The following is a 19,794-nucleotide window of genomic DNA, read 5'->3' on the forward strand; positions in this document are numbered from 1 at the left end:
CAAAATAAAGCCATAGTTTTTTTTTATTGGAAGAGGAAAGTATGCAGTTCCATTCTTTCTCCTTACTAAATTTTTATAGTTCATGTTTTTTGTTTCACTGTGTAATCTTTTAATTTCTTCTTTCCATCAAACAAACTGTCACAAAGATATCAGTCATGATCATTCCTGACTGGTGGAATGTTCAGGAAGTCAATCATTGAACCTGGGGAAGTAGATACACATGTTAAGAGCCACACCTGAATTTACAACTACCAAGGTAGTGGGACTCACTGAATAAAGAATATAAAAATAGCTATCTGGAAGACTTGCTTTCCTGTTAGGACATATTTAACTTTGTGACTTGGGCAAAATTATCCACTTTTTATGGACTTGCATTATTGTATTTGTAAAATAAGATTTATAGAACAGTAGACATTTAGGGATTGCAAGGGACTTCAGAAGTCATCTCATTCAAATACTTACCTAATACACAAATACTTTCTACCACATCTTCAAGTAGATGTCCTCTCTGTTTCCTGTTCAGCTTTAAAATTCAATGGTTCTCTGAGTGTACACTATAATAACCAGGAATTGGAATTAATATCTCTAAATGTGAGCTTTTTCATCTATAACATGAGACAGTTGGACTAGATGCCCTCTAAGTCCCTTCTAGCTCTAAATCTGATTCAATAAGCCTAAAGATGCTTTTTCTTTTATCAATTAATATTGCTATTCTAAAAAAGTCACTTCTTTTTAGGTACTATGAAGAGCAATACTGCCACCAGCTAAATCCGTGTACCTTTCATCTTCACAGTTCTCTAATTAAATTTAATCCTCATAAAAGTTTGGCAGGCCCACTATCATTCCCATTTTACAGCAAATACATGAAGGGAATGAAGGGCTTGTGCAGGGATATGCTCTAAGTTATCTGCAGATTGAAAATAAGAGCCCAAGACCTCCCTGAGCACAAAATAGCTACCAGCCAAGGGCAGACATTATCAAAAGAAAATGTTTCCTCCTTAAATAGCCTCTCACTGAATGTCTGTCATGATTAATTCCATTTGGAAACAAGACATTCTAATTACATCCTCATGGGCTGGAGTAAATCCAGCTTTTGCAGGGTTCCCTTTCCTCTTTAGGAAAAGCAAAAGCAGTTTTTTGGTGACTTCTTTTAGGTGTATTCTGGACACAGAAAGCAAAAAAAGCAGAACCCTCTCAAACAATGCTCCTCTGAATACAGTTTTCCTTCAGAAAGTATTCAGGGCATACTAGAAAAATCTTTGGTCTTGGAGTCAGAAGGATTACATTTGGATCCTGTTTTTAACATTTTCTAGATCTGTGACAGTGGACATGCCACTTTACCTCTATGAGGCTCAGTTTTCTTTTCTGTATAATGGGAATAATAATCATATTTCCTGACAGGGTTGTTAAGAAAATGCCTTTATAACTTTAAAATGATACATAAATGTGATATTGTTAGAATTTAATATTTGTTTTTCAGGTCAAACATGGGAAAAACTTTTTACAAAAATCAACTCCAGAAGAAGGGGTGTTTTGTTTAAGCATTTTGGTCCTGAATGTCTCTTTCCCGTCACTTGGTTTACATCCACTCCTGCTAAGACCTTTCTCTATTTCCTTAGACAATAAATATGTATTTTTTTCTTGACTCTTCCCTGGTCCTTTCCATTTAAAATCCCCTCATTTCTGCTGGATGACTGAGGAAACAGAGAGAGCCCTCTGTTTTCCCAGGTTCTAATTCTGAAATTCAAGCTAACTACATTGTAAGCACATCTCAGGGACTTTGAGTAGTAACTTTTTACCCTGGTTCTTCACTTCTCTAGTTGCCACTATCCCAATAGCTTAATCATAGTTTTCCATCATGTCTCTTGCTCTAATTCACACTGTGGAGCATTGCGAAATTAAAATGGTACTGAAATTCCAGTCACCGAAACAACCATAATGGTAGTAATTTGGGTAGTTAAGTGTTAGTGTGAAAGGAGTAAAGGAAAAGCTTTGACTTCAAGGAGCTTAACCTAGTTGGGCTAGAAGTGGAGGAGAGGCAAAAGAAAAGATCAATATAATTGTGGTCTGAATACAGACAAAATACTGCTAAAATTAAAGGAGCAAGTACCACAAAATAGGTAATTTGCCTCCTCCCATCCCACCCCTGGCCCTGATCTTGATTATGGGCTAAACCTAGGTTTTGTGACTTTCCGTTTCCAATAATTTCTCGCTTTGGTTAATCTCATCATCAGCCAAGGTTTAATTCACATCAATATGAATAAGATTCACAGATCTATAGCCCTGGCCCTAAATATTCCACTCCCCACCCCCACCTACCTCCAGGCCTGATTTCACCAACTGTCTACTGGACATTTCAAAATGAATGCCCTTCTAATTGGGCTCTTTGTCTCATTGTTCTTCATTCCAATTTATTTTCCATAGAGTTGCAGAAATAATTCCAAAGTAGTACAGATCTATAGTATATTACTTTATATTATCAATCATATGAATAAACAATTATCATATATTAATATATAACATTATGTTACATTATTGTATTACTCTTCTATGTAGAAAGTTTCAAAAGTTCCCTATTGCTTCTAGGACAAAACACATGCTATTTTTTTAGCTTTTAATGCCCTTCACAACCTGGGCCCAATCTATATGTCTAGTTTTTTTATACAAATTATTCCTCACTGTCTTTCTTTGTTTCTTACACTACATCTTATGTCCTCTCAGTGCCATCTCTTCTTCTGTACTTCCTTCCTCACTTCCATCTCAAAGAATCTCTCACTTTTTTTGACTTTCTGCCTCAAATGTGATTCACTCTCTCTCTCTCTCTCTCACTATATTGCATTTATTCTGTATGTACATATATGTCTTTATATTGTTTCCTCTCATAGAATGTCAGCTCCTTGAGAAGAGAGATGTTTTATTTTTTTTTTATCTTTGTGTCTTCAGTGTATGGCACAGTGCTTGGAACATGTTAGGTGCTTAATAAAGGTTAATTTTTATTGGGTTACAATATGTAGGGCCTTGCAAACGTCTGAATAGGGGGAGGGGACAATGGGAAATGGAGGGAGTCAAAAATATTTTCAAGATGTTGAACTTAGGTAATGGAGAGAATTGTTGTGATTTTGTAGGGAGGAAGTTGGAAGACTTGATTAGAGAAGGAAACGATGAGTGTGGTTTTGGACATGTTGAGTTTAGAACACCTGTGGAGAATCTAGATGAAGATAACTAAAAGGTATTTGGAAATGTACAAATGGATTTTGGGAAGAGATCTTTGAGGGAAATAAAGGGTGATAATACTTATCTCCAAAAGGGTGATAACAGTCACTACAGAAAGGAACATAGACAAAGAAGAGGATGAAGTGGAGAACCTTGAAGAATGTTTAAATTTAGGGATTGGAAGAACACAGGGAGATAGAGAAGGAAAAGCCAGTGAGAAAGAAGAATCAGGAAAATTAGGAGGAAAGGGAGTTGTTTATTAAGAGACTTATTTGGATGTCTAGAGAAGTTATCAACCAACTAACGTTTTATTTAATTTTAAGTTTTATTCATACTTAAAAAAAATCTTGGTCTCAATATTCCCATCCTCTCACCCCAATTCTTCAGTCTTTGTTTATAATTAAGAAAAACAGTTAAACAAACCATTTAATCATTGTGTCTGTCAGTACAGATAGCACTAAGGGACCTCAAAGAGGAAGGCGGTATGTTTTATCACATCATCTGGAAGCAAGATGACAACTCAGGTCTCAAAAAGACAGGTATGAGGAATGAGAACAAGGGCAGATGATGGAGAAAGAATATCTCAGTATGGCATAATGCTATAAAAATATTATCTGAGGTGCTAAAATTCATAATGAACTGATATCAAGCTGATATTAACAAAACAAACATTTGTGAATCTACAATGGAGAAAAAAAGAAGGGATGGGATGATTCCTTGGGGTGGAGAAGACAATGATAACAAGAGATAGAAGACAGAACTACCGAAATCTCATTTTGATTATTAATTCCTCTGTTAAGGAGAATAATTTTTGTATTAGTAAAGATGAGGGAGGGAAACGGCTAATAGAATCTTAAAATCAAATGTAAATAAGGTGATAAGAGAGTACATGACTTTAGAAGGAGAAAAGGTTTCCTAGTTTTCAAAAAAGAGAAGAATGTGGAGCCTGATTTTGATTCTTGGAATAATTAGAGAGTGTATTATTAAAGTGAGGGTTAGTGAACAACTAGAAAAGGAAGTAGTGATTACAAAATCAGTACAGATTGCTCAAGGACAAGCTATATTAGATTAACTTAATTTTCTTCTCTTTGACAAGACTATTATTTTCATAAGATAACAAGAAAGATAGATTTAGGGGAATGCTGTAGGCACAGGTTACACTGATTTCAGCAAAACATTTGAGAAAGTCTGTAAGACTTTATATCTATCTATGTATCTATGTATCTATCTATCGTTAATGGTTCACTGTTAATATGAAAGGTGGTTTTCCAGTGTAGGATCTTAAGGATGTGAACTTGACCTTGGGAGTTTAAATGGCTTTCTGAGTTTAAGATGCCAACCGGGCATCTTGGTGAAGATAAACAATTGTTAAAAAAAAAATCAATGACTTTCTACTCACCTGTCAAAGTCATTTTCCTAAAGTGCAGGTATGACCGCGTTATGCATACCCATGGCCCCAATAAATTCCAGTGGCTCCCTGTAACTTCCAAGGACCAAATAGAAAAGTCTTTATTTGGCATTTGAAGCCCTTTATACTCCTCTCTCCCATACTTTTAGTCTTCTTATACCATATAACTCTCCTTATATTATTTGAACCAGTGACACTGTTCCTTGCTGTTCCTTGAAGACTCTCAGCATGTTCTCTGGCTGTGTCCTAAAATATGGAATGCTCTCCTTCCTTATCTCTGCCTCCTGGCTTCCCTAACTTCATTCAAATCCCAGATAAAATCCCACTTTCTGAAGGAAAATTTTCATGATCCTTCAATTCTAGTGCTTCCCCTCTGTTGATTAGTTGTATGTTGTCTCCACTATTCGACTGTGAACTTCTCAAGAGCAAGAATTGTCTTTTTGGCATGCCTATCAAATGTGCAGGGCACCAAAGCTAGAAAAAATAATGAATACTGGGCAACAGGATCAGAGACCTAAAAGATCTCAACAGGCTAGAAAGTTGGGAAAATTTAAGGAAAAATTTAAGGAAATTAAAGAGATAAATATGGTGGCTCAGTGGATTAAGAACCAGGACTAGAGATGGGAGGTCTTGGGTTCAAATCTGACTTCATACACTTCCTAACTATGGGACCTTTGGCATGTCATCTAAACCTAGTTGCCTAGCCCTTACTGCTTTTTCTGCCTTGGAAGAATTTTCTGAAAAAGAGAAAAATGCAAAGTCTTATACTTGAGTTAAAAAAATTTAACTTCAAACATGCACAATAGGGAAGCTATTCAACACATTGACTAGAACTCATGTGCAAATGTGCACTAATCCTAAGAATGTTAGATAAGCAGAATGTTTAAGAAAATTCTTAATTAAGCAACAAAAACTCACTATTTGACAAAAATTGCTCAGAAAACTGAAAAACAATGTAGTTGAAACTAGGTATAGACCAACTTCACACCTATACCAATATAAAGTAAAAATAATATATGATTTAGAAACAAAGGGTGATACTATGAGCAAATTAGGGGAGCATTAAAATGTTTACCTGTCAGAATTATGAATAAGGGAAAAATTTATGACCAAAAAAGAGATAGAGAGCATTATGAGAGATAAAATGGATAATTTTGATTATATTAAATTAAAAAGGTTTTGCGCCTAAGAAAACCTATGAAACCAAGATTAGAAGGAAAACAGAAAAATGAGAAAAAGTTTTTATAGTGTTATATAACAAAGACAACATTCCTCTTAGAATTAAGAAAAAAACTAAGCAAACATTCAAATCTAGTTTTCATGCTTTCTGCAAAGAAGTTTTAGAGTATGTCCAATGTGAAGAGAATCAGACTTGGAATCTTAGGTAGGATCATCAACAATAATGTTAAGTGGTCAACTGTTTGTCAGGGAGTTAGAACACAATGGTAATAGGTTATCATGAAGAAATGAATTACTCTTCTAACCACTATCAGCACAATGAATAGATTGCTATAAAGGTGAAATACTAGTTTCATGTCTGTTTTATCTATCCATAATAGATACATGCCACTTTAAAAATTATTTTCTTCTAAAACAAGATCAAACATCACTAAAAGATCATAGTTGACAGCCTCTGATGTTATGCCCAAGAACTTATTTTCCAATGTAAACAGAATTCTCATTTGAGTTGCTGGGTTCATACTTTACCCTACCACAAATTGGGTAGTGGAAGTGGATGGTTATCCTTTATCAACCTGTTGGGCAGTGGCTCTCCAGGGTCAAAGACTGAGAAACTGGAATGGAGGCTGGAGAGTTGGGTAGCCAGAGAAGTGCAGGAATTGTGTGGCCAGGGAAGAGATGGAAGTTCTGGAGTAATGGAAGAGAAATCTAAATTAAAGGACAGGGAAAGGACTTTGGATTCTGGGTCACAGTGACTCTAAGGTCCGAGAGTGATCCAGGATCTAGAGAGAGAAGAAAGAGGACCCGAGGTTGCTGAGTAGGAGGCTGGCTGGAGCCTCTTTGGATAATGAGGAGATAAGGCTAGTGTTAAAGTTGTGAAAATTGGTAGGCAGTTATGTAGACTGTAAAACTCTATGGTAGACCAGTCCTGACTCAGGTGAGACTCTTGTAGAGCATTTGATAGTTAACAAAAGGAGGTGTACTTAGCCATAGCAGGGGAAGGATATATAAAGCAGTGACAGGATATGACCAGTATGACTGAGCACAGCTTCCTTTTGTCCACTGATCATGCAGCTGGTCTGCCAGTCAAAGATCTGAGGATGGGAGAGTCGAGGTGCCAAGTGACTTACTGGTGCCCTGCCTTTTGTATCACTGCACCAGAAAACTAGATCAACAGCACAGCTTTTAGTTCCCCAAATCAATTAAATCTTAATACCTTTTAAGTAAAAACTAGCCTAGCTAGAGTGGGACAGGGATTTTGGATACTGCTCCTACCAAAAAATATTTTATTATTTTCTCTGACAGTGGGCTGAAGTGGAGGGTGAGTGGTAAAGGAAAAGCTGAAAAAGCAAGAAAGGAGGGGAAAATGATGCTGATAATTGGTGTTGGGATGGGCTGGGAGGAAGAGGGAAGGGAGACAGGAGAATAAGAATGATTCTTTCAGAGAAGGAAGGACCAGTTGGAGGAGGATTATTTGCATTCCATTCTATTAGATTTAACAAGTGTGTTTAAATTTTTTTTTTAATGGACAAAAATCTATTTTTTCTTTTCCTTCCACTTTTCTCCCACTCCATTAAAAAAAAAAAAACCAACAACCCCTATCTTCCATCTTGGAACCAATTAATTCTCAGGCAGAAGAGCAGTAAGGGCTAGGCAATGGGAGTTAAGTAACTTGTCCAGGGTCACATAGGTAGAAAGTATCTACAGTCATATTTGAACTTGGGATCTCTAGTCCTGGTTCTCAATCTACCTCACTTCATTTTTCTGAAAAAAAAAATGCAGCAGAACCCTTTAATAAACATTTAAGTACCTATTAGTGTAAGATGCTGTAGAGACAAAAAAAAAATCTCTTTCTTCCAGAGGCTTATATATTACAAGGGGGTGGTGGTGGTGGTGAAGACTAGAAGTGTATATGTAAGTGAACACAAGTAGAAGTTTCTATTTCTATTGTATCTATCTACAGTATCATAAAAACTGTATCATGTGTTCTAGCCTTCATAGGAGTTTGGCTGGTCCCCCTCAGATCAAACCTTCTGCTTTTCTACTTCATTGCTCTTTTCTGGCTTTTCTAGGAAGCTGTGAGCCTAATGACTTGGGGCAATCTTAAACACTCTCTCCTTTGTCCATCCACTCAATTCATATAAGTAGGTTGTTTTTTTTTTAGCCTGATTTTATATGTGTGTGTGTGTGTGTGTGTGTGTGTGTGTGTGTGTGTGTGTGTGTGTGTGTGTACTGCTGGGTCATGTCTCACAGATGTTATTCTTTTGTCTAAGGCCAGAGAAAGAGCAGTTTTGGAACCCTATAGTAGCACCCTGTACAATGGTGTTCCTAGGTGCTTGACTGCTTTTGGATATAGGATCATAGAATACTGTACCTGTAAGAGATCTAATCTGGCCCTCTAATAAGATACAGATTCTGTTAGTACCAAATATTTCTTTCCCTATGTCTCTTTTCTGCTTGACATTTGGAAGGTAGTCAGCTTCTCCTCATATCAGTTCATTCTCAAGTGATACCTCTCCTCCCCATTTGTCATATTGCTCTAGGGTAGCTGGTAGATTTTAAAGCCTTAGTTGAGGAGTCTAGAAAAGGAATTATGCTTGATTGGTCTCCCTGCCAGGCCAATGACTCACCCTCTGAATGGTCTTCGATTGGCCCCTGACCCTCTTAATAACAACACTTCAGAGAGAAGTAAACTAACAGTTCAGAAAAAGGCTAAAACTCATGGTTTATGAAGCTCTTTCACCCACAAAATATACTTGTAATCACATAATCTCTTGATTTTAAAAAATTAAAATTTTAGGAGCATAGGATTTTAAAGCTGAAAGACACCTTAGAAATTGCCTAACCATACTTCCTCATTTTGCTGATGAGGAAACTGAAGGCTCAGTTAATGGTTTGCTCTTGTTTCATATAAGCAGAAATCAACAGACTTAAGATTCAAAACCAGGTCTTTCTGGCTCTCAGCTCTCCTTCTATAACACACTATGACATATTTGACTTATCAAAATCTTAACTTTTGAAAGATTCCACTCTCTGTCCTCCTCCCAATGAAATTCAAAATTATTTAAATAGAAAAATCTTTTACTTACTATAAGTTGGGGAAAGAAGGAAGGAAGGAGGGAGGAAGGGAAAGAAGGAGAGAGAGAGGGAGAGAGGAAAGAAGGGAAATAGGAGGAAGGGAAAGAAGGAAAGAGGGAGGGAAATGAAGGGAGGAAGGAAGGAAAGAAGGAAAAAATAAGTATAACAACTAAAAGATGTGAAAGTGAAATATGGGCTGGATGGGGTGATGCATATCTGAAATCCTTGTCATCTACTTGTTTGAGCTTAGGAGCTAACAGACTGCCTAAGGAGAGTTGAACTGGCTCAAGGTAGAAAATGACATGGTCAAACATCCTGTGCCAATCAGCAGTAGGACTGGTCTGTGAGTGGTTTCTGTATTTCCAGTGCACATTTCAACCACAGCCATTTTCAGGAATGAGACTTTAAGATAATAGACAAACTGAAGCTGATCAAAGAAAATAATCCACTGTCCATTTTTTATATCACATGATGAACTTATTTTTGTGCATCCCCAGGAGGAATCAGATGGCCATTTGTTGAGTTATCTTAAGTTTAATTCAGATTTTGTTAGAAAAGATAAGTCTCTGGATATAGAGGAAAACTAGATTTACTCATCCACATTTTATCTAATTGCAACTCTGCTAAAGGCTTAAGTATCTGCAATAGAAAACAGCTGTCTCATCTGTTGCTATCTGGGATAGGAGTCTGGATGAAGAAACAGTACTTTCTTTGGGGGAGTAACATGTAGGAAGAGCAAGGAGAAGGAGTGGGAAATATGTACTTTTGAGATTCTACAAGAATGAGACACTAACCATTGTTGCCATGGAAAGATGAGTAAAGCATGTGGATTGTTCCTTTTTCCCACCCAAAGATGACAATACTGATCTTCTATCTCCCCTTAGATATTTTGGAGAAACTGTCAGGCCAGAATTTCAATTATGTGCTTGTCAGGAGTACGTGTTAGAATTTATAAGTAAGCTCAAGGGGTCATTTGTTTAAAAGTTGCTGCTCAAAAGTTATACTGTTATATCAATATGACTATGAACATTTTGAGTTTCTTTTGTGGATAATTTTTAAGAGCTGAACTTGGTTGAAAAAAGGGGTTATTTCTTCCCCATATTAAAAGATCAAATCAATGCTAGATATTTTCTTCCTTTGATTTTGAAGGTAATACAAGAACCCATAAGAATTCTTCTTCCTTTATTAAAAGAGGGTACTGGAAAGATGATTCTGTAAGGTCCCTTCCAGCTCCAAGTCTTGTGGTTGAAGCATGATTCGACGTGCCTATCAGGGAGCAGGTTTCTGATAATGTCTAAATGGCTAACAAGCAGTCATTGTGAAGACAGTGACAACACTCCACTAATACCAGAAGAACAAATGGCATGACTTAAAAGTTTAAATATATCACAACCACAGCAAATGAACAAATAGGGAGGAAATGTAACAAGACACTTATCCACATTTCCCTTTCTTTCTTCATTCAACTACTTTCCCAGAGGTCTGTGTACATGAAGGAATTCAGACAGGTGTGGTTTTTCATAGCATGAAATTAGCTCCTTCTTTTTACACTGGAGGCCCAAGAATTCATAGGTTTCAAAGACAATAATGTCATTTTCTATTTTTCATAGTCAATCTATTTGAAAGGTGTATTTAAAAAAAAACCATTTGGTAACTTGAAACACATTTGAATAAAGCAAGAGTTGTTTTAAAACTTTTTTATTAAACAAAGAATGTTATCCATCTCGAGAAAGAACTGATGGAGTCTGAATGAAGATCAAAGTATACTATTTTTCACTTTATTTGTGAATACTATTTTGGAGTTTTGGTTTTATATGTGAATTCTCTTACAACATGACCAATATGGATGTATGTTGTGTATGATCACACACATATAACCTCAATCAAATTACCTATCATTTCAGGGAGAGGGGAGGAAAAAAAGAAGGGAAACGATTTGGATCTTATAATTTTGAAAAATGTATATAAAAATTGTTATCACATGTAACTAGGAAAATAAAATCTTTTTTAAAATTTTGGTCTTAAAAACTGTCCTAACTAATCTCCTTAAAACTTTGGGTATGGCTTATCTCACAAGTCACAGCTACTCTTCCCCTCTGATAGTGGCATGATATAATCTAGCTTCTCATATAGGTATGAGTATATTTATTTTGCATTTTTTTTTCTGTTTATCTCTAAACATGGATGTGTTGTTTCCACCAAACGTGGATTCCACCAAGATGTAAGCATCTTGAGAGCAAGTCATTTTGCTTTTTTATCGTTGTATCCTTAGTATCTAGGATAGTGTCTAGTACTTTGCAGATGCTTAATTAATACTTGTTGATTGACTAAATGGTTGACAGGTTCAAACTGTTTAGCCTCTATCTTGGTCCTAAAGAATGACAGCTTTATTTTCACACCATAGCATTATTCATTTTCAGCCCATGGAGCTGACAGGGCATTGTGATACAGTGGATAAAAAACTAGCCTGTAAGCCAGACAGATATGAATTTAAATCTTGACTAACAGATATCCCTTCCACATCAAAGGGATTAGGGGCACAGAGTTCCCCAAGATCTGGAAAATCCATTTATAATATTTTGGCCTTCCCTTTATACCATAGAAGTCTGAGTTTTTCTTTTTCTTTTATGGAGTCCTTATAGTATCTTACTGTAAAATCTGGGTTAAAGTATTTAGTCACAGGCCATGTAGTTTCTAAAGTTTTTTGGTGTTATCTGCTGGCCTTTGTGTGCCATCTGTGGCCATGTGCAAAACTTCCTCATGATTCCCATTTAACTTTGTATGCCTACCTGTGATATAATGAAACCCCAGTAGGGAAAATCCTGATATGGAAGGGATACTGGCACTTGCTGTGTGTTCCTGGGCAAGTCACAATCTCAAAATGCTCTTAGTAATTTTCTAAGCAACTATGTTTCAGATAAGATGTTGCCCTACTACTGCTAGAGGAATTTAACTTCTGGCATTTCCCCATGACCAGTAAAGTCCCAGGTCTAGTCTATATGAATGACCAAGACAGGGGCAGCACAGTGTCCCATGATTTCAGACATTGGAACTCTAGTTCTGTTGCAGTTAAAGGCTCTCTGTAAGCCATCTTATCTCTCTGGCCTTTGGTTTCTTCATCTGTAAGGTAAGCAATTACACTAGATGGCCCTTAAAGTTTTCTACAGAAACCCCAGGAAATCATATTCTTGAGAAAGAAGATATCCTTGGCTACTTCTGTTTTCTCACCTCAGGCAATAACATGTCAGTAACTTCTGTTCTTCCCTCTTTTCTCTTCTCATCCTCTTCCCTCCCCCAGTCAGGATGAGGAAATTGAATCTGGCACAGAGAAAGTTCTGCTTGGATACTCTTAGAATATAGGAAACTGAGCCCAGAGAAGTTAAGGGAGTTACCCTTTATAATTCCAAAAGAAAGACATGTATTTATTTTAAATTAATATCAGTTTAGAGATAGTAATAAATATCAAAATGGCTCCTGCCTGGTGACCTGCATGATGAACTTATACTTGATATCTGTTAAACGTGCTGTTCCTAAGGTAACCCTCTCAGTAATAATAACTCTTCCCCATTTAGCTCTAACATAGAATTTTCTTCTGTACCTTTTTAATGTACTTCTCAAGAATCACTGTCTATTTTTTTCTTTTTTTAAATCCTTACTTTCTATCTTAGTATCAATTCTAAGACAGAAGAGTGGCAAGGGCTAGGCAGCCAGATTTGAACCTAAGTCCTCCCAACTCCAGGTTTGGAGTTCTATCTATTGTTGCTATAGCGGTTCCCAGAGTCTATTTTCTACATATTATTTCTGTATATCTTATCTCCCCTAGACTATAAGCTCCATGAGAATAGGGGCAATACTATCTAAACTTTGCATCCTCATTTTCCTCTAGGAACTTCTGCTCTGCACAAAATAGATATTTAAATGTTTGTTGGGGTTAAATTGAGTCTCAGCAATAAGATTTCAAGATTGGGTGTTGCTCAGGAGCATACATCAGGCACATGTATCCGTTCCACATTGGGACTTTCCTCATTGCGTTTTCAGTATATCGCTGATAGGCATATGAATTTAAATGGGAATTTTTTGGGGAGTTTTGTGGAAGCTGCAGATGACACATGAAGGCCAGCAAACAATACAGAAAAACCTGAGAAACTCTATAGCCTATGGCCAAATGATAATTTGCTCACATGTAGTGCTGTAAGGATAACAAAACTACCCTTGCAACCTTGTAAAGTAGGTGGTAAATGTATTATTTCCACCCTCATATCACAGATGAGGAAACTGAGGTCAAGAGTGATTTGTTTGCAGTTATGGAACTAGTAAAGTATCAGATATAGGATACTACTACTTATTCTTTAATTACTGTTGAATTTCTAAGTTTTGGATAGGAGGGAAGCTTACCTCTTGGCTCTTTGGATTGTTTTGCCTTTTTTCAGCAGTCAGCATTCAAAAGGTCTTTACATTTAAAATTTGTGGGTCTCTGGACAATATTGCTGCTTTGTACTTTTGCCTTTATTTAAGGAAGATGGAGATTGTTGATTTTTTCTTTAATATTTTTTATTGTATATTTTTGCCAGATTACAATGTCAACACAACTTTAAACAGTTGTTTTCTGACTTTCTGTGATGTTTTCTCCCTCCTTTCCCTAGGACAGCAGGAAATATGATATAGGCTATACATACATGTGCTACCATTCAATACATATTTCCTTGCTTGGCATGTTTTGAAGGAAGACATATATCACTTGTATAAGAAAAAAATTTGAAGGAGAAAAATGAAAAATGGTAGGCTTCCATCTGTATTTGGAGATTTTGTTGAGAAGAGAAACTATCAGCAAGAAGATCCTCCCCCCCCCCCCTTTTTTTTTGCCTAGGCACTGCTCCATTACTAGTGACTAATCACAGAGGCACTTGAGAGAAACAAGTTAGCAGAACAAAAAAAAACACTTAAAGGAGAAACCAAAAGCCCTGTACTAAAAGCTCTAGGCTGGGCTGAATTCATGCTTATCTTTGGAGAGTCCAAAATTGGATTTGGGATTAAGACAGACCAAAGATCTTATAATCACTTTTCTATTCTCTCTCCCCTATTAGCTCTTTTATCTGTTAGAATTCCAGGATGTGCTTTATTCAGTTTGAAATCTCTGTAGAAACTTCTCTTTCTAGTTCTCAAAAACCGGTTGTGGGGTGGCCAATTTAGAAAAGTCTAAGTAACTAGAGCTCACAACAGGCTGAACAGTGGAGGAGTTTGCAATGTTGACAATAGCCAGATTTTAGGAGAAAGAAACGATCTTGCCAGCAGATGGCAACAATGTACTTTGCAAGTGATTAGGCTGCCAGATTCAGAAATGCTGGAAGGTAATGTTTAACTGGCAATTGTATAAGTGATTTATGTATTTGGATTCTGCTCATTGTTATATATGCATTCCTGAATAAAATATTCACAGTGTATTTTTCACCAGCAGCTGAGCTCCAATACTAAGTTCCATGTTCTAATTCCCAAGGCTTCTGCCATCAAATTGCTTTCCTCTCAAAATAGCCACTTGCCACCCCAGAAAATACTCTGGGGCTGGGAGGGGCTATAATCCAGCAACACCAAACAGAATGGTTTTCCAGGAATTTGTTAACCTCAAGCAAATGTGTCTGTCAGCTGGTTCCCTGTGTCAATGTTGTTTGTTCTTTCTTCCCTAGGTTTCTGAAAATGATTCATCAGATTTTTTCTAACATCACTATTTCTAGTTTAGTATATTGTCATGTTAATTTTGGGGGGGGTCTGGGATCGGGGGAGAAGACAGAAAAAATTTTAAAGTGTTTGTATGTGTGTGTATACTTCCTGACACACATTATAACAATACAAAACCTGGGAGTCAAACCAGAGAGATAAATCAGGTGCTGTTGTTCTCTCTCTCTTCAGCAGACAAGTTTCCAAGGAATTCAATATGGCCCCACAGCCTTGAGACTATGTCAGAATTCCAAAAGAGATAATCAGAAAATTTCTGGAATAAAAGAGCAGTATTATTTTGTTGGATGGAATGTAGTAACTGTCATCTATTTGTCCACTTCAAATCAACTTCAACCCTTTCTCTCTCCCAGAAACAATTAGGAGTCTTGCTCCTTCAATTCGGGGCCAATCCGACTATCACAAGATGACATAATTTGGAACCAAGATAGACCTTAGGAATTCTCTAACCCAAATGCCTAGATTTTACAAATAAGAATGCTAATCTAGAGAAAGGAAGAAATTTGCTCAAAATCATGCAAACAATGAATATCAGAGCTAGGGTCCATGTTTTTGTATGTTCGTCCAATGTTCTTTCTCACTATATCTTTTTCCACTTTCCCCTTTTCTCTTGTTCCTTTCCAAAAGGCAGGACCTCTTCTGTTCCAGCCAGGTTAGTTTCTCCACCAAAAGTACCTTCCATGCCATGCTCCTTTCTATCTTTGCTCAAGTTATTCCATTCCCAACCTTCTCATATCTAAATCTTTTCAATTCTCTCTGGCCCATTTTAGCTACCACTTCCTCCATGAAAGTTCTCCTCGAAACTCTAGGCAACAGCACTGACCCCTTATCTTCATGAGTCCTTAATTTCTATAGTACTTAAACTCTCTTTTGGTCTTAGATTACATTCAATGTAATACATACTGTTTTGTAAATTTGTAGATTTGTTCATAGGTATAAGTCTTGCCTCCCCAATAAGTCTATAATCTTCCTAGGTTCAGAGAGCATCAACAATAAACATGAATTCATTTGTCAGGCACCACAGGGATACAATGAAAAAAAAATGACACCTACCTTCGAGGTACTTACATTAAAAATTATTATGAATGTAATAATCAATAGCATATTTTACTTAGGATTTTTGCATCTATATTGATTAGTGAAATTGATCTATAATTTTCTTTCTCTGGTTTTAGGTATCAGGACCATATTTATTTCAAAAGGGTTGGATTCCTTCTTTACCATTTGCTCTAAATAATTAAATATTAGAATTAGATGAGCTTTAAACATTTGGTAGGATTCATTTGTAAAGCCATCTGGTCCTGAAGCATTTTTCTTAGGAAGTTCATCCATGGCCTGTTCAATTTCTTTTTCTAAATAGGTCTATTTAAATATTCTATTTCTTTCACAGTTAGACTAGGAAGCTTATATTTTTTGTAAGTATTTTTTCATTTCACTTAAATTGTTAATTATTTTTTTGAAATATAGTTGGGCAAAAGAATTCCTAATAGCTGCCTTGATTTCATCTTCATTAGTGGTACACTACTGGAGGAAATGTGAACTGATTCAACCATTTTAGAGTACAATCTGGAATTATGCCCCAAGAGTTATAAAACTGTATATACTTTTTCACTGATCCAGCAATACTACTATTAGGTTTATTTCATAAGTTGATCAGGGAGAAAAGTAAAAGAACCTATATTTCCTAAAATATTTATAGCAGCTCTCCTTGTGGTGGTAAAGAGCTAGAAACTGAAGGGATGTCCATCAATTGGGGAATGGCTGAATGGATTGTGGCATATGATTGTGATGGAATAGTATTGCCCCAAAGAATGACAAGCAGATAAAATTTTAAAAATGGAAAGACCTATATAAAATTATAAAGAGTGAAATGAGTAGAACCAAGAAAACATTATATACAATAACAGAAATATTGTGTGAAGAATAACTTGTGTATGCCCACCTCCAGAGAACAGAAAAAATGAAAATTTTATACTCCCCTCCACACACATATTCCCTCAAATATGCCTTCTTTAGTGTTGAGAAAGGAAGGAGGGAGGGAGATATCTAGTAATTTAATAAGCAAAACTTTTTTAATTACCAAAATATCAATAGTATAAATATTGCAAAACGCAAAGAACAAAACAAATTGCATTTGAAATACGGATATTCCATTATATAATTAAAATATTTTAGTATTTTAAAATGCTCTATGGATACTATTTTTCTATTCAAGGGAGATGTTTGAATATATGTATTCATAAATTAAAGTAAGATAATGGGGCTGTGATATAACTTAGGGGATGAAGACAGGTTTCATGAAGATGTTTCCAGGACTGAGTTTTGAAGTCAACAAGGCATTCTAAAAGACAAAGGAGATGGGGAGGAAAGAATGAGTTATTCCAGGCATAAGGGATAAACAAGAGAAAAAGCATGGAGATGTGTGGTGAAGATGTCAAGTGTGAGGGACACATCAATAAGAATGAATAAAAAAGGCATTTATCAAATCATTACTATGTACAAAGCACTATGTACTAAGTCTTGGGGACACAAATGGAAAAGACAGGCTGTGCTCTCAAAGAGCTCACATTTTTATAGGGGAGACAACACACATGGAAGGTTTTGGTTCCAAGTCAGATGGAAAAATCCAAGGGTGCTTAGGGTGGTGGCAAAGAAAAAATTTTAATGCCACTTCCACTCCTTAGTTGTTGTTTTTTTTAAAACCCTTACCTTCCATCTTAGAATTAATAGTTTATATTGATTCGAAGTCAAAAGAGTGGTAAGGACTAGGCATTGGGGGTCAAGTGACTCATCCAGGGTCACATAGCTAGGAAGTGTCTGATGCCAGATCTGATCCCAGGTCCTCCCATCTTCAGGCCTGGATCTCTCCCCACTGAGTCACTTTTCTGCCCCACATCAGTTTTTAATATTGAAACATTTGACACCGCCAAGGATTCTGGTGATAAGAATTTTGTTTTCTGAGTCTTTAGCAGCTGTGGTTATGGCAAGAACTGGAAGATTTGGGAGAACAGTGGGGTTTAGAGGGCAGCTGGGTAGTTTAGTGAATTGAAAGCCCGGCCTAGAGACCGAAAATCCTGGGTTCAAATTTGGCCTCAGACACATCCAGCTATGTGACCCTGGGCAAGTCACTTAAATCTAGCTCTTAGGACAATTCTGTCTCCAAAACATAGTATTGGCTGGATTGGGGAAATGAGATTATAGGGAGCTGAGATGTTTTGGACAAATATATACTTTGTACTATTGTAGCCAACCAAGAAAGCCACAATAAGGTCCTGTCTACCTAGAACGTGGTGATATTAAAACAGGGACATTAAAATATCACTAACCTCCACTAATATATTAGTAATTTATATACTTCTCTCCACTAAGTATCAGTGGCTATCAAAGATATGGGATTCTTTGATATTTTTAATATTTTGAGACATAAAAGACACCATTCCTTTTTTTTTATCCTTACCTTCCATTTTGTAATCAATACACAATATTGGTTCCAAGGTTGAAGACTAGTAAAGGCTGTGCAACTGAAGTCAAGTGAATTACTTGACCTGGGTCACAAAGCTAGGAATTGTTGTGAACCTTAAAAATTCTCAGACCCTACTTCATAAGGTTTGGTTAAGACCATTCCCCACTTTAAACAATGAAGGAACTTTGATCAGGAATGTGAGACCTCTACTTAGATCAGGAATGTGAGATCTCTACTCCACCCCTACTTAAGTATACTTTAGGGGAAGAAACTCCTTGATGAACAATGAAAAATACTTAAACCCATACTTATAGTAAGGCAAAAGTTCTTAAGCTGTGCCTATTTTTAGATCTAATACAAAAGGATGCTAAGTACCTTTAAAGGTCAGGCAACTTGTGAATTTACAAGGAGCAAAGAGGTGAGAAACTTACTCAGAGGTTTTCTGGTGTGAACTTAATAAAAAATTTAAGCCTTCTTAAGTGTGAATTAAGAATGGTCTGTCCTTTGAAAAATGTCTACAGTGATTGGTAGATGTGAGAACTTAGGGAGGTGACAGGAGAAAATTCCTTTTAAAAGGAGACGAAAAACTCTCTCTCGGGACTCTCGCTGGAGCTCCCTCTGAGGAGACTCTGTCCCTCGGGACTCTCTTTCTCGGGACTCTCTCAGGGACTATCTCAGAAGTACTCTCTCTGGAGATGGCAGCTGGCCAAAGCTGAGCTAGTCTCTCTCTGAACACTAGAATCTTTGCTTGGACAAATCTTGTGGTGAGTAGATAAAGGACTGACTGATCTTTCTCTTAGGGCTTAGGTCTGGGTTGGCCAGGGCTGCCCTGGGCCGGCCTATCCTTTTCTCATTATTTCTTTTTTTTCTCTCTCTCTCCCTTTCTTTAATTCCTCAGTTGTATTAATTAAAATTCTCTATAAAACCCAGCTGACTTGGGTATATTTTAATAATTGGGAATTTTTCCCTGGCGACCACTTCATATTTGATTTAAAACAAGACACTGTCTTGAAACCATATTTTTTGCGGTCACAATTTAAGGCAACCACTCTATTATCTGCCACAGTTTATGTCATCCACTATTTTAATTATTACATTGTCTGAGGCCAAATTTGAAACCAAGACTTCCCATTTCTAGGCCTGGCTCTCAATCCACTGAGTCACTTAGTTGCCCTATGACACCATCCCTTTTCACAAAAGACATCTATGATGCTCTAGGCCAGCGATTCTTTTCCATATGCATTTTTTGAAGTTATAAGATCCAAATTGTCTGCTTCTCCTTTTCCTCTCCATCCCTGGAGATGATAAGCAATTTGATCTGGGTTATACATGCAAAACGTATTTACATATTGGTCGTTGTTGTAAGAGAATACTCATAAAACTAAAACCACCCAAAGAAGAATACAAATAAACTAAAGTGAAAAATCATATGCTTCTGTCTGCATTCTGACCCCAATAGTTCTTTCTCTGGAGGTGGATAGCATCCTTTGTCATAAATCCTTCAGACTTGTACTGGATCACTGTTTTACTGAAAAGTAGCTAAGTCTATCACAGCTGATCATTCCACCATATTGCTGTTACTGTATACAATATTCTTCTGGCTCTGCTTATTTCACTCTGCATCACTTTGGGTAGGTCTTTCCATTTTTTTTAAATGAAATTATTCTGTTCATCATTTCTTATAGAACAATAGTATTCCATCATCATACACTACAATTTGTTT

General features: G+C 36.6%; 1 protein-coding gene across 3 annotated transcripts in view; it reads right to left on the reverse strand.

The window, feature by feature from the left end:
* The window catches only part of LYRM4 (LYR motif containing 4), a 222,458-nt gene that overhangs the window by 29,094 nt on the left and 173,570 nt on the right, over window positions 1–19,794 (reverse strand). The window contains exon 3 of one of the 3 annotated variants that reach the window (XM_016431789.2): window positions 463–554. The exons of the other annotated variants lie outside the window; for them this stretch is intronic. Coding sequence (XP_016287275.1) covers window positions 492–554 — 63 coding nt within the window. The 3' untranslated portion in view covers window positions 463–491. The remainder of the gene's footprint in view (window positions 1–462; window positions 555–19,794) is intronic. 3 annotated transcript variants of the gene reach the window in all.

This window comes from Monodelphis domestica, chromosome 3, assembly GCF_027887165.1.
Source record: "Monodelphis domestica isolate mMonDom1 chromosome 3, mMonDom1.pri, whole genome shotgun sequence".
NCBI lineage: Eukaryota > Metazoa > Chordata > Mammalia > Didelphimorphia > Didelphidae > Monodelphis > Monodelphis domestica.